Source organism: Ambystoma mexicanum, chromosome 5q (assembly GCF_040938575.1).
Source record: "Ambystoma mexicanum isolate Mex_15411 chromosome 5q, UKY_AmexF1_1, whole genome shotgun sequence".
NCBI classification, from domain to species: Eukaryota; Metazoa; Chordata; class Amphibia; order Caudata; family Ambystomatidae; genus Ambystoma; species Ambystoma mexicanum.
Window position 1 is genome coordinate 348,938,062 of NC_090933.1, and position 14,901 is coordinate 348,952,962.

The window sequence follows — 14,901 nt, forward strand, 5'->3', positions numbered from 1 at the left end:
CTGGTGTCTAGTTTGCATTGCTGCCCGTGCATCGAGCGCCCTGCGCCCGATCCGTGGGCAGCAATGCTGTCACACAGGGTGTCCTTCGAAAGGGGAGAATCTCCCCTTTCCAAGGACACCATTTCCAAAAAAATCCCTGGTGGCTAGAGCCCCCAAACCCCCTCCCCCCTTACCATCACGTATTTTTTTTTGTTCTTTTTGCCCCTATCCCTGGAGGCAGATGATCAGCCATCTGCCCCCATGGTTGTACACATGTGCCCCCATGCTTTGGGGGCTGGAGAGGGGGGGGGAAAGAGGGCCGTTTACTTGAAGCAGCCCCCCCTAGCCCCCACCCCCCACCCACAAGTCACAAACGGATCCATGGTGGTCCAGTGGGTTGCTGGTCACATATCGAGCGCTCTGCGGTGATCCGTGACCAGCAATGCCTCATATGTGGTGTCCTTGGAAAGGGGAGAACCTTCCCTTTCCAAGGACACCACTTTTTACTCTATCCCTGGTGGCCTAGTGGGCCCCAGGGCCCCAAACCCCCTCCCCCTTCCCTCAAATTATTATTATTTTTTATAATGTTCACCCCTGGGGCAGTGATCATCTGCCCTCAGGGGTCTCCGACGCTGTGGCCCCATGCTTTGGGGGCAAGAGGGGGAAGGGGGCCGCTTACCTAGTAAGCAGCCACCCCTCCCCCCGCGTCACAAACGGATCTGTATTGATCCAGTGACATTGCTGCCCACAGATTGCACGCCCTGCAAATGATCCGCGTGCAGCAATGCCACACAATGGGTATCGTTGGAAAGGGGAGGATCTCCACGTTCCAACGATACCCGCCTCGATATCCGGCTTGAAATACAGCCGGAGATCAACGCGGATAAAGAAGGGCACTCACCTTCTTTCTTCACCGCAGCAGCGAAAATGGCTGCTGCGGTGAATTTACTTTCAGTTTCACGCCGATGTGCTTTACGCACGCCGACGTGAAACTGAAGTTAATCCTCACATAGACCGGGGGTTGGATTACAGTTTTGAGCGATCCCTTCTTTGCAGGGATCGCTCAAAACAAGGTGCTAAAAAGGACGAGCTATCTCGTCCTTGGCACTGTGCATGCACTTCCAAGGACATGATATCTCGTCCTTGGCGCTGTAGGGGCTAAGCTGAGCTTAACGTCATCTTGTAAATAACTTCTATGCCTGTATTCTTTACCTCCATTGTATGTTAAAAGTCTTTGCAACTATGTTTTATTCTTTAACAATGTCTATCTATATGTCCGTAGGTGAATACTGCAAATTATTGCAAAAATGTCTGTAACCACGCCGTCGTACCCTAGGGTCTGCCGTATAACAAATGTAATAAATAAATTGTAACAGTGTGTGCTGGGTCTAGAAAGTTACAAATGTAACTAAAGTCAATTTCACTTTACTGCTCTGGGAAACAGTAGTTTATCCCAGAGAAGGTATTTAATCCTTGGGGCAATCTTAGAGACTTCCCTGTGTCACTGCACTAAAAGGTGCTGTGTGCCACAATGTAAAAGATGATGCCTATGGAGTTTGTCAGACTCCACCACCAAAAGAAACACCAAGTACAAAAATCACATTAAAATAAATGAGAGTGGGAAAAAAGGTCTCGCTCTCTCCAGGTTAAAAAAAATCAAGTCCTCAAAATCCAGCAAAGTTTCTGGGGGTCTCTAAGGTAGAGGGAACTGGCACATTTCTGAGAATTCTCCCCAACACTGGGCATGCAGTTTTATAGGTATGATGTTTTAGGCTGGCCTTGTGCCTTGTGTATAGGCTCAAAGGGTGGCCCCCATAAGCTTGGCGAGCACAACATTGAGATCCCAACCCAGGGGAGGGTTGGCAATTGGTGGGGGGGGGGGGGGGGGGGCATAGCCTCTTTACCACTTCCATGAATGCCTTGATGACGGACTTTCCACCAGGACACCTTGTTCTGTGAAGTGGTGTAAGCCGATAGGGCCGCCAAATGTACTTTTAAGGAATTGAATACTAGATCAGAGTCTAGTAAGTTTAGCATGCAATGTAGAATGTTAGCTGGAGAACATTCTAATGGGTTTAGTGATTGCGATGTGCACCATATCACAAATCTCTTCCACTTAGTAAAATAACAGTGCCTGGTGTTGGGTTTTTGTGCCTCCATGAGGATATCCATACACTTTTGTGGAAGGTTTATGTGGCCAAACTCTGACTTCAGGAGTCAAACTGCTAAGTTAATTGATTGTGGGCGTGGGTGGAGGGATGCCCCCTTGTGTTATGTCAACATGTTGTACAGTCACGGAAGTTTGATAGAGTCGCACATCGCCAGTTTGAGCAGATGTTAATGTTAAAGGATATTTGTACAGCGCACTATCACCAATGGAGGGTTCCCCTGGTGGATCTGAAACAAAGGGGGGGAAGGTTAGGCGTGTTTGGAGAAGAGCAAACAAGTCTCAAGCTCCAGAAGAGCAAGGGAGCTGTGAAGTACTGTTGGCAGCTTCAGTTCGGTTAACACCGTTCCCCGAGCATATTGATGTGTCATTCGGTTCCGAGTCCGTCGTGTGCAGGTTTGTGTGGTGTGGTGGTTGTTGCAGTGTGGTGAAGTGCGTGCAGGTTGCTGCGGTTTTAAGAGGTGTGGTTGTGTTTGGTTAGAGTGTGAGGTGTGTGAGGAGTGGTGAGATTTTTAGTTGTTTTTTTGGGTGAGGATTGGGTAGTATCCTCGTTTAGGAGAAATGCATATTCCTATTGCGTCTCCTTCGTGATTAGAGGAGGTTGTTTCCTTTCAGTGATTAAGTTTCAGCGTGATAAGGCTGTTTCATTTCTGTCATTATGCTAAGTTAGTTACTTTCGTGTTCCCATCTTTGTATTCGGCCAGCCCTTTTATCCCAATGCGTCTTTGCTGTAACCTATTCTTTTGGGTTGATTTAATTGCGAGCTACGCCCATATCCTACGTCCTTTCAGAGTGGGCAAGGTTGTTGGTATGTTGTGCATGTATGCTAACCTCTGTCCTCATGGGGTTATCTCTTGTGTTCTATTGCACCTAGCGTCGTCTCTCGTTCTTGTAGGAGTTTCCCTTAGTCGGTCCGTGGTGTTGTTTGTGCCATCATATGTTCTGTCAATCTGTTCTTTGTGCTTCGCGTTTGATTGTTCAAATTGTTTAAATTTGGTTCTGAGGTGTTGAAGAGCCATATTTTTAGAGGTTTTCTAAATTTTACGCGGTCTTTCGTGTTTCTTATTTCTTTCGGGATGTTGTTCCAGGTTTTTGCGGCTAGGTGCGAGAAAAAGAGGAGCCCCCTAGTTTTTTATTGACGTATGCTTTTGGTTCCAGGCATATTTCATTGCTTGATCTGAGGATTCTCGTTGGCTCATAGATTGTTATTTTCTTTTGTAGGAATTCTGCTTCCTGTCCGCTGATTGCCTGTGTTATGCACATTGTTTTGAATGGGATAAGATGTTTGATTGGGAGCCAATGTAGTATTTTTAGTGCTCGAGTGATGTGGTCTCTTCTGGATAGTTTGAGGAGTCTGGCTGCTGAATTTTTTGATGCGTTGAAATTTCTTCAGGAGGTATTCCGGCATCCCAAGGTAGAGGCTGTTTGCGTAGTCAATTCTTGCCACGATGAGGGAGACAATTGTCAGTGTTTTGTGGGTGAAGGAGAGGAAAGGTAGGATTCTTCTTGTTGTGTGAAGGAGGAAGAAGCATTTCTTAATTATTGCGTTTACTTGTGGATCTAAGGTTAGAGCGTTGTCCATTAGGACTCCCAGGTTTTTTATTACCTTAGATGGTGTGGGTGCAGCTCCCATTTCCGTCGGCCAGGTAATGTAGGGGTTGTTCTCTTGGTTTTTGGATATAATTGCGATTTCGGTCTTTCCTGGGTTGATTTTCAAGTTGTTGGCGTTCATCCAGTCAATGATTGTTTTTTTAGACATTCTACTAGGGTAAGTGATTGGCTTGAGTATCTTCGATTTTGTAGATGATTTGAGCGTTGTCTGCATAGTTGTAGCATGTAATGTTGCATTTTTTTAAGATCCTGATTACTGGGGTCTGTTAGATTTTCAAGTATAGTGGTGATAATGAGGATCCTTATGGTACTCCACAGTCGTTAACTCATGGAGTGGATTTGAAGGGTTTTAGCCATACAGTTTCTGTTCTGTCTGCTAGGAATGATTTAATCCAGAGTAGTGTCATGTCCGTTATACCTTTATCTCCCAATCTTTGTATCAGGGTGTCATGGCTTACTGTGTCGAAGGCTGCAGAGAGGTCAAGCAGAATCAGAGCCGAGGTTGTGTTGGAGTCTGTTTTTAGGCTGTCCCAGATGGATATTTGTGCCGATTCTGTTCCTCTTGCGGGTCTGAAGCAGACTTGTGCTTGGTCTAGCAGGTGGCGTTTTTCTACTTGTTCATGGGTTCTTTTGTATACATATGTTTCAAGGAGTTTTGCCAGGTAGGGAATGTTTGAAAATCGGTCTGTAGTAGGAGAGGTCTTCCACATCGCCACTTGTGTTTTTTTTTTTTTAAACGTGGCGTAACATAGGCTGATTTGAAGGATCATGGTACAGTCCCTGTTGTGAGCGACAGATTTAGGAGGTTTCTTTAATATTGTCTTGGCGTTCCTTATGCAAAGATTGATTTGTAGATGTCAGGGGGCAGGGATCCATGGGTGATCCTGCTTTCTTGCTTTGTTTTACCAGCTTAGCGAATGTCTCTACTGATATTTCCGAGAACTTTTGGAGTTTGAGCTGTGGCTCCTCGTCGGGTCCGGTTGTTTTGAGTGTTAGGGTTGGTTGGTTTTGTATGATTTGTCAGATGTCGCTGATTTTGGTTTTTGAAATGGTTTGGCAAGTTGTTGCATAGTTTCCGTGAGGTTATTGAAGTCTTGTCGCAACCTGGTGGGTTTCTCATTTCGTTTATGATGTTGAACATTTCTTTTTGTGTGTTGGTGGCATTGGTGATTCTGTCATTATAATGCCTTCTCTTTGCCTTTTGAACTTCCTTCTTATATGATCCTATTTGTCTCTGGAACTGGGTTTTCTTATCTTGGCCATATTCTTTCCTCCATTCCAATTCCAGCTTCTTCTTGTTCTTTTTCATGGTGCTTAGGAGTGGGGTGAACCATTTTGCCATTGCTCTGTTTCTTGAGGGGGTAAATGGTTTTTCCGGGTAGATGTTTTCGATTGCATCAGCGATCCATTTGTGGAGTAGCTCCACTTTCCCGTGTAGGTCTGCCTTCTCCATTTCTGCTGTTGAAGGTTTGTTCATCTCCAGTTGTTCAATTAGGTTGCTTGCTTTGACAGTTTTCCAGTCTCTTTTAGTGGTGGTTGGTATCTTGAGGGACTGGATGCGGACTTGAGTTGGTAGTGTGATCACGAATGGAATGATGAGATGGTCGCTCCAAAGAATTAGTATCGGTGGTGCTATGGTGATAAGTTTTTTCTTGGCAAAGATTGCGTCAAGGGTGTGTCCTGTCAAGTGTGTTGCCCCTTTCACAAACTGTTGTAGTTTCATGGTTGTTAGTTGTGGAAACCAAGGCTGCCCCGCCCACATAGGAGCAACCAGGATTAGGGTGACCTGTTCCTGGTACATCTTGTGCACTATCCTACTAAGGAGTGGTGTCAGTGGGAGAAGCGTAAGCACATTTCACAGACAAGTTCATCCACAGGGCGTTCCCCTTGGACCCAGGCTGGGGAATCCTGGACATCCTTTATACAAGTACGGGCATTGAGCGTTTAGCTTTGTGACGAACAAATCTAGTTAGGGGGCCACCGCATAGGCAATATATTCCATCTAGGATATGTGTCGAGTTGCCACTCATGTTCCTTCTGGTAGAGGGTGTCTGCTCAAGGTGTCCGCCAGAGAACTGAGTTCCCCTGGACGCTGTTGGGATGTTAGCAAAAATGTTCTGCTTGAGCGCCCACTTACTTATCTTCTGGGATAGTCTGGACAGACTTAGAGAGTGTGTGCCTCCCGGTTTGTTTAGATAGAACATGACCGTGGTGCGGTCTGTGAGGACCTGCACTGCCCGACCCTGGAGATTTTGCTAAAACGCTTGGAGGACTGCCAATAGCTCCACGAAGATGATGTGTGTTTGGGCAGTAGCGAGTGTCCACTGTCCGTGGGCTGTGTAGTGGAGGTAGTTAGCCCACCCCCCAACCGGCGAGCGAGGCGTCTGTAGTTGGGATTGCTTGGGCTGGTGGAGCGCGAAAAGGCTTTCCTTTTAACCGGTTGTCCACCAGTGAAGGGCCTGAACCAGGGTTAACGAAACAACCAGTAGATCGTCCCACTGTCCGCTTGCCTGAGACCACTTTTTCCCCCAAACATTCCTACATTGGACGCATGTGCAGGCGCGCATGAGGAACTAGTTAAATGCAAGAGGCCATCATCCCATGCAAGCGCATTGCTTTGCGTACCGTTATCTGGCGACCAACCTTGTATTAAGGTACCTGCAGCAGCATCTTTCATACTCTCTCGCTTGAGGGGAATGCTAGCTCCGCCTTTGAGTCTAGAATAGCCCCCAGAAATTGTTTTGGTTGGCTGGGTATTAGACTTGATTTTTTTTCTCCTTGATGGAGAAACCCAGATTGAAAAGGAGGCATATAGTTTTTTGCGTATTTAGTCTGCAAATTTAAGGATACCCGCCTGCCACGGTGGTCAACACCCACTTGTCCGATGTTACACCCTCCCATGAGTGGGCGAATTGAGTGGTTCGGCCTCCTACTGGAGTGGCATGGGAGGGGACCTGAAACGTTGTGTCATTGTTTGGGAGGGGATGAGCCTCTCCCAGGTGAGGTTCTGCCTCTACTGCTGCCTCTTTTATTCCCCCTTTGAAAGCTAGACGAGGAACCTTGGCCATCAAACTGGTTCCAGGATGCAGACCGTCTGCTCCGAGAGTAGCCCGAGGAGCGTTGTCCCCTCTGGCCCCGAAATATCTTAGAGTTTGGGGAACCCAGTTGGGAATAAGATCTGTTCGTCAGCTGCCCAAGGGACTTAAGAGTGTCACACTCGTCCTTGGCACTCTTCACGGCATCATCCACAGCCTTCTCGACTAGGACGTTCGGCTCTATTGGCATGTTCAGGAGGGTTGCTTGGGTATTTAGCTTAAACCCTGACTGCCCAAGCCAGGCATACCGCTTAATGAGGGCCCCATCGGCTATGATGCGCTCTGCGTTGTCTGCCGCATCAAGGCCGGTTTGCAGTATGGAGCTTGAGACTTGTTTGCCTTCAAAAACAGTCTTAAGCAGTTGGGCCTTCTAAGGTTCTGGGACGGTCTGTAGTTGTTCAAGCTCGTCCCACTTGTGGCAGAGGTAACTAGCTAACAAGGTTGTATTGTTGGCAATTCTTGTCTGGTATGCTGCAGATTAAGCTACCTTTTTCCCCAAATGTAGAAATCTTTTTACTCTCCTTGTCCGGCAGGGATTCTGCCGATGCCAGGGGAGTGCCTGCCATCTTTCTGGTGGTACTAACTACCAGAGAATCTGGTTTGAGCTAGCTCCCAATGTACAGGGGGTCCATGGGTGCAGGTCTGAACAACTTTTCTATTCTTGAGTTGACTGGTCTTGGAAGACTGCGAGTTAAGAGGGATGGTTGAATAAGTCTCTGTATTGATTGCAAGAGATGTGTGAATTGTGTGGCTGCCTTTTTGTCACCCAGGATGTTTTCCACAAAGTCCTTATCAGCTTGTGTCTCCCCAGTGTCAATGTTGAAATGTTGAGCCGCCTTCCATAACAATTTGCTACACTGTAGGTGGTTGTCAACTGGTGAGTCAGCAACCGGCTGGTCCTGATGGTCAGGTGATTGTACTACATAAATGTTGTCATAGTTCTCATCTTGATCCTGGCTATAGAGATCCCCCTAAAACACTGCTTGGTCATAATATGGGTCATGCAATGGGTCTTGCTATTGAGAGCTGTCTTGGGGTGCCGAGACCTGAGTGCCCAGAGCAGAGGTGCTGGGCTGTGGCTCAGGTTGGGATTTTTTGGCAGGGGGTAGGCTCTGCTGATGCCCCTGGCTGCAAGGCATCTTTGAGTACTGTTAACTGATCTGGGTGTTTGTCCATGAAGTCCACAAAACAGGGCTCGCCCCAAGATCTTATTAAATATTTCTGGAGTAGACCGACATTCTGGTGGGAAGCCAGAGATGACAGAGCCCTAGGAAGGAGTAACATCTTTAGTATGGGTGGTTTTTGTGGGAAGGGTGTCTTTATGGTGCAAAGCCGAAGAGAGGGTGTCTAAGGGAGTAGGAAACTCTGTCTCGGTGGCCTCAGGAGTTCATGGCATCAAAAGGTTGCGTTTTTTCGGCGACCTTGACTTTAGAAGAAAGGCACCAACATGTTTTTGAATTAGCGCTTGTATTTTCAGCGTTTTCATAGGACACGCTGAGATGCCTTTCAACGCGCGAAAGGAGGGATTTTTTATATGCGGTGTCCGAACCAACCTTTTCTTTCGGTTTTCGGGGGCTGTCAATGGGCGAAAGTGTGTGTGCGATGGCCCAGAGGACAGTGAAGAACCAGAGGCTTTATCCCCGGTCACTGCATGGGCCTTCGGTGCTTGACTGTGTCTTTGAGTGTTGGCCGTGGGGTATGTCTTCAGCATTTATATGTATGTGTGCCATGGCCGCCGGGTGTCGTCTACATCACAAGACCGCCGGCCTGCTTATTGGAGTTGGGGGCCTGCACTTGGGGTCCGGACGGATCCCGATCGCCCTCAGCATCACTCATGACTCTAACTGCCCTTGCTGGAGTCTTCCGTCACGTCTATGGAATCCTCTGCCTGCATAGCGTGAGCGGCCCCGCGTTACGTCCCATCTTTTAGCGTCTTCGGCTGGAAAAGCTGACAAGAATTACAGTGCTTTTCGGCGTGATCCCTCGGGAGACAGTGGTAACATTTAAATGGGGTTTTGTCCATTATGTATAGACAGGGCAATTGGGAAAAAAGTGTAGAAAGGGGCGAATAGAAAAAACATTCTCTAAAAGGAGTCCGTATAGAGAACCTCCCCCCCCCTCTCTCCTTACTGTACTGGGCCAAAGCCCGAAGAGGACCGTAAGGCCGCATTTGTGCATCGATCGATCATTCGTCGAAGTCGTGGGTGTTCGTCAGGAGTAGTCGAGCGGTTGAGCAGTCGTAAAGGAAAGGAAGACATTCTATCAATATAACGTTAGTAATTCAAAAGGCATTTGCCTAGAAGAGAGCTTTGCATTTGCTACGACCTTGATGGCGGAAAAAAACAATCTGAGTGACCTTGACGCGTGAAAGACCATGAGTACTATACACGTCACACTAGGGATAGTACTACTAATCGCGCCTGGTCAAGGTGCGTTTGAGTTTAGAAAACAAATCTTGTAATACTCTGCGACTTCCACTAGATGTCGGACTGTGCAGAGCATGTGATCTAAGCAGACCCACAAGCTGCAGAAATAAAGATACTGTTCAAATATGCCCTCTTGTCCATCTCCTATGTCCGACTTACCACACTACAGAGACATAATTCTCAATACCAATTGGGGTAGTATAGTCCATGCACATCTAAGATGCCTTCTTGAAGGGACCATGAAGCTCAATCACGTGAGAGGAAGCTTAAGGAATCATACTGCACTGTAAAGGGGAGTATAGCTAACAAGAACACCCCACTCGCACCTACTGCCAAGAAGGCATTCATTTCTTGCTCAGCATGCCCAATTCCTATTCACTGAATATTACTTTATTGAAAATCAATAACCAGAATGTTAAAAAAATATATATTGGTAGGCAAGGCATTGGGACATTTCAAGAAAATCACCTAATGAAAACACAACAGCTAGATGAAATTAAGAACTAACCTCATGCTCAGCCATAAGTGTCAAGCACTACAGCACATTTGCATCAAATGAAAATGGAAAACTCACCTAGAAGGATTCCAGGAAATACAACTGCAGCTTAGTTTACAGGATATTTCATGCTGAAGTGACCACTGGCTTAGGTTCATGACATCCGGAGCCTCATATATTCTTACTACACCATCTGCTGAGCAGGTGGCCAACATGAGCCCCATATGTTTGGGTGCAAACTTAACATCTGTAACAGATGTTCTGCTATCTACCAACGTGGTTCTCTTTACCTGTACACACAAGAAAGAATTGTTAAAGATGGAGGGAGAATGGTAAAGACTGTATTTGGTGTTTCATTACTTGTAACTAAGAAAATCATGCAAGATATCTTTACCATAAACCACATATTTGCTCAACAATTAACAAATTATTGAAAAAAGCTATACAACCATATTTTAATCGCTCCATTTCAAGTCAATACTGGACTTTTGGTTGTACATTTACAAAAACGCCAGTGGACCTCAGCAGTCAAAGGTAAGTATCAGGAATGAGGGGTAGGAGAAATACATGCACTAACTTAAACAATCACACAGAGTTTAAGAAAGCTTTACAGACCGGGTCCAAGGGTTGTACTGGCCATTTTGGTCCCTAAAACGGATTTAATGGGCTGAACAGAGCAATGGTTTTCAACAAGATTTACAGGTCCCATAATGCATGGTACGGCCTGCAGTGGGATCGACAAAGCCATTAAAATCGGTGACACTCTTGGTTTTAAACAGCAGGATTAATTACTATGTGGGTCCCAAATGTTTTGGGCTTCCTCTGCCAGGATTCCTAGCCAGCATAGTAAATTGAGAGAGATTCTGGGAGTTGCCGCTGCCATATAATATAGCACATCTGAGGATATAGCAGTTGTTAGTAAATTAATCCAACTGGGTGGTTGCAGGGAATTGGCTTCGGGTATGCCGGCAGCATTCAAATGCACCGTTCACAACAATCTGAACGCTAGAAAATCCAATCTGCAGACTATACTAGATTGTAAATCCTGCAGATTGTCCAATGAGAATAATCTGAGTATTCCAAAGTGAGACAAGCACAGTAGCTCTCCTTGTAAACAGTGGGAGGGGGAGACCTGCCACAAAGTAAACAAGAGCCGGTTCTAGCATGGAGGGAGGAAGTGGCAGCAAAGAGGACCAAAGGTTCCTGACCCCAACCCTTTTGCAAGGATGCCTGCGTGCAGACTCCATGCCTCTACCGAAGCTGCTCACCAGTGTTATCTTTTGTAGAGCATATGAAACCGACTAGAAGCAGAGCGCCGAACCACAACCAACACCCCAGCCCCGCGAAAGCACCAAAGACTGAGACACCTGTGAACGTCAGCAACTCTGGAAGATGTGAATCCAGGGTTCCGCAGCAGCAGGGGGCAGAGCCAGGGAAAGAGCAGCATCACAGGACATACACAAGCATGTGCCAATTAGAAACTTGCGTTCAATCCTAGACTACCAGGGTCATGAGAGAGGGCTAAACCCCCTCCAAAGACTATACTTACCAGGGGAAAATGACCACCATGGAAATCCCGACACAGACTGAAACACTGAGCTGGCAGATCCCACCATGGTCAAACTGCGGTGGCTCCTCGCAGAGCACTTGGGCGGGACTTAGCCCCCTATTTAATGGTTTTTTTCGAAGGTAACAACTTTAGGTCAGTGCTTAGCCTCCTTGTAAAGACTTAACCTTAGAGGTACACCTCCCAGGAGGAGAAGATAGATCAGGCTTGCAAGGGAAAGCTGGTTGATCCAGGCAGAGGGAGGGGAAATTTAAGCAGGGGACAGGAAATAAGTCCAAGAGAGGTCAGTAGTGAAGGTAGACCAAGAGACCAGAAGAAGGAAGGAGCAGTTGAGTGTGGAGGACTTTATTGGAAAAAGTGAGGTATTGGCTTGGTGAATGTAAGGATACTCTGGTGCGAGCACAAGTGTCTGTGTGGGAGGTGAATAGACGTTTGTGTAAGGAGTCAATGTGAATTGAATGTTACTGGGTGGAAGGAGGGTGTTTGTGTACTAGAGTGGGGGGAGAGTTGTGGTAGGAAAGTAGAAGTAGTGTGGGGAGTGGAAGTAGTGTGGAAGTAGTCATAGCATGGGAATAGTAGTATGTAAAGAGGATCAGTGGGCAGAGGATTGGTATTAGTAGAGGGTGGAGGCAGGAGGAAAGCAGAGTGAAACATCAGAGGTACAGATAGTTGGTGGCAAGTAGTCGAGAAGAGGAGGCAGGTATAGTAGAATGGCAAGGGAACCGTGGACGTGAGTGGAACCAGGTTAATCTTACTGTGTGACTGTAACTTTCCCATTAAAACACTAACATCTGGGGAAGGTAGGAGGCCCCCCGAGGGAGGTAGGGTAGCCTGCACTTAGGGAAACCATCAATAGTGAAAGACGAACATAGACAGTAGGGGTTACTCGTCAGAACTAACCAAGGGCTACAGAAGCTGGAGAGAGAGAGAGAGAGAGAGAGAGAGAAAGAGAGAGAGAGAAAGAGAGAGAGAGAAAGAGAAAGAGAGAGAGAGAGAGAGAAAGAGAGAGAGAAAGAGAGAGAGAAAGAGAGAAAGAGAGAGAGAAAGAGAGAGAAAGAGAGAGAGAAAGAGAGAAAGAGAGAGAGAGAAAGAGAGAAAGAGAGAAAGAGAGAAAGAAAGGGAGAGAGAGAGAGAGAGAGGTTACTGCCCTAGCACCATTTCCCAAACCCCTTTTTAAGCCAGTGCCTCGGAGCAAATTGACCGTCTTTCATCCTTACTACAAAGATCAATCCACATGTTTCGTGATATTTGTAGAAAACACAATGTTCTGTATACAAGTCACGGTTTGTGCCATCTGTCACAAAAATGTTGTAATGCAGATTAAAGCCATCAAGTACCACTCACCCAATGGCTCTGGCCTCGCAACTTGTCATTGGACTCTCCAACTATTTCCTCCCATACAGCAGCTGTTCGATCAAAGGAGCATGAAGCCAAGACTTGTCCAAATTCAGGATGAGCCCAGGTAACACGCCATACAGAGCCACTGTGCGTCTGACAAAGAAAACAAAATATTGAGTTACTATTGTACCATGAACCCATACCAGGACAGAAACCTTACAACCTAATGTATAGCTAAAAGCATGAGCATAGGATTGCCATGTAGCATCACAAAAGACAGAAAAGCAGTTTGTACATCCATTACAATTTAATGTGCCACGTATTCTGCTGCCTCAAACAACTTAGCTAGGTTTCAAAAACAACTGTAAGCACCTACTTTTCAATTGAGATTTTGCACATTTGTCTTTTTAAAAGTTGTTAGCCACTTTTCTATAATTTTCTTGCAATAGAGTTTAGTTTCGGGAAGCAGATTGGAGGTTAAACAGCCATATGTCATGTGTTGATTGGGGAAGAGTGAGGGTCTCTGGAATGTGTCTGCAAATGTTGGATCTTCTTTTGAATTTGAACCTTGGCTGGACTTTCAACCAGTGTAGATATTGGTGAAGAGCATGGCACTTGCTAATTTGTGTCAGGCAGCTATCACTTTGGGCAGCTGATGTGGATCTCCACAACTCTGCCCTCTTCCTGTTTTTATTTTAATGACAACCATTCCTTGCAAAAAACTGCAAAATCAGAAGGAAACAAAGCTTTGAATGGATTACAACTGGTACGACAGTATAGTGTAGTAAAATAATATGTTACTTACGTGTAACTCTATTCTCTAGCATTCGTAACTTTCATAGATTCACATACTGTTTGATTATTCCCTGTGGTCAGGCTGGGAATCCTCCAACATTAAAGCAGTTTACGTTTACATTTTGAAACTGCTCGTCACTTTACTGCTCTATTAGAGTCTTTTTGGGTCATATTGCCCACAGCCAAATAGACAGTTCTCCTTAACTCCACCTCTGGAGGTCATCCTCCGATTTGGCAGCACACGTGATGTGGCAGTATGAGCCAAGAAGAGCCATAAGAGGGGTTGGAGGGAGGGTTGCATGTGAATCGATGAAAGATACCAATGCTGGAGAACAGGAGTTACAGGTGTGACGAGTCAGAAATTAGAGGTGGGCACAAGGTTATGTTATTCTCAAATCAGAAATGTCATTAAACAAAAATGGGTTGGAAACGCCTCTGTAGCCCTGTTCTTTTCTTTAAATTATTTTTATAAAATTTTCATGCAAGCAATGACAGACAAATTCATAACAATTCACTATAGCGCCAAATCATTTAATTGCATCAAAGTTCATTTCCCATCTATATTACAGTAATTTGGCATTGAGTTCATTAGACATAAGAGTGCAAATTCATTCATCAATACTTGATTGGGGGAAGAAAGCAATCTGAGCCATAACCTCTAAAAAAGGCAAGATAGGTCCTGAAAATGTAAGAACGAAGAAAGAGTGAAAAAAAAAAAGAAAAAAGGAAAAAAAAAAAAGGAAACCGATGTTCAGTAGAAATCCATATGGTATATACGTCAAGGATTCATAAAATGTTTCATTCATGTCGGTTGAAAGAACATCTGCTCTTTGTCTGAAACGAAGTTCAAGAAACGGCTCCAAGTCCGCGTGAATTTCGAAAGCTTCCCCTCCAGCATGGCCGCAGGTTTTTCAAGGCCTAACAATTCCCATACTTTCACCCACCAGTATGCTAGAGATGGACCCTCGACAGTTTTCCAGAAACGAGCCCTTGTGATTCGTGCAGCTATAAGCAATGTGATTCGTGTAGCTATAAGCAACTGGGAGATTAGGGCCGCTCTGGAGCCTGTCATCAGAAAGGACCCATCTTCTGGCACGTCCACCAAAATTAGGATCTGTGGGTCCATGGGAAGCAGAGAGCCTGTAATTTCCTTGATTTTGGATCGTACTTCCAGCCAGAAAGTTTGTATGACCCAACAATGCCACCACATATGCGCTAATTCCCCACCCTCACCACAGCCATGCCAACATGTATCTGGATAGTCAGAATTCATTGCATGTAGCTTGCGTGGATGAAAATACCATCGGAAACAAATCTTAAAAGTATTTTCATTGACCACTGTATACCTAGAGCTCGTCTGGACTCTGTACCATATCTTTTGCCATGACTCCTCCGGGATATCTAAGCCCAGCTCCCTCTCCCAGGCC

The 14,901-nt window shown here is 45.8% G+C and overlaps 1 protein-coding gene across 3 annotated transcripts in view; it reads right to left on the reverse strand.

Annotated features, from left to right (window-relative positions):
- SEH1L (SEH1 like nucleoporin) overlaps positions 1 to 14,901 on the reverse strand; it is a 937,063-nt gene that overhangs the window by 760,619 nt on the left and 161,543 nt on the right. For all 3 annotated transcript variants that reach the window (XM_069620827.1, XM_069620825.1, XM_069620826.1), the window contains exons 3-4: positions 12,686 to 12,832; positions 9,853 to 10,064 (exon numbers count right to left, since the gene is read on the reverse strand). In XM_069620827.1, the coding sequence (XP_069476928.1) occupies positions 9,853 to 10,064; positions 12,686 to 12,832 (359 nt within the window). The remainder of the gene's footprint in view (positions 1 to 9,852; positions 10,065 to 12,685; positions 12,833 to 14,901) is intronic.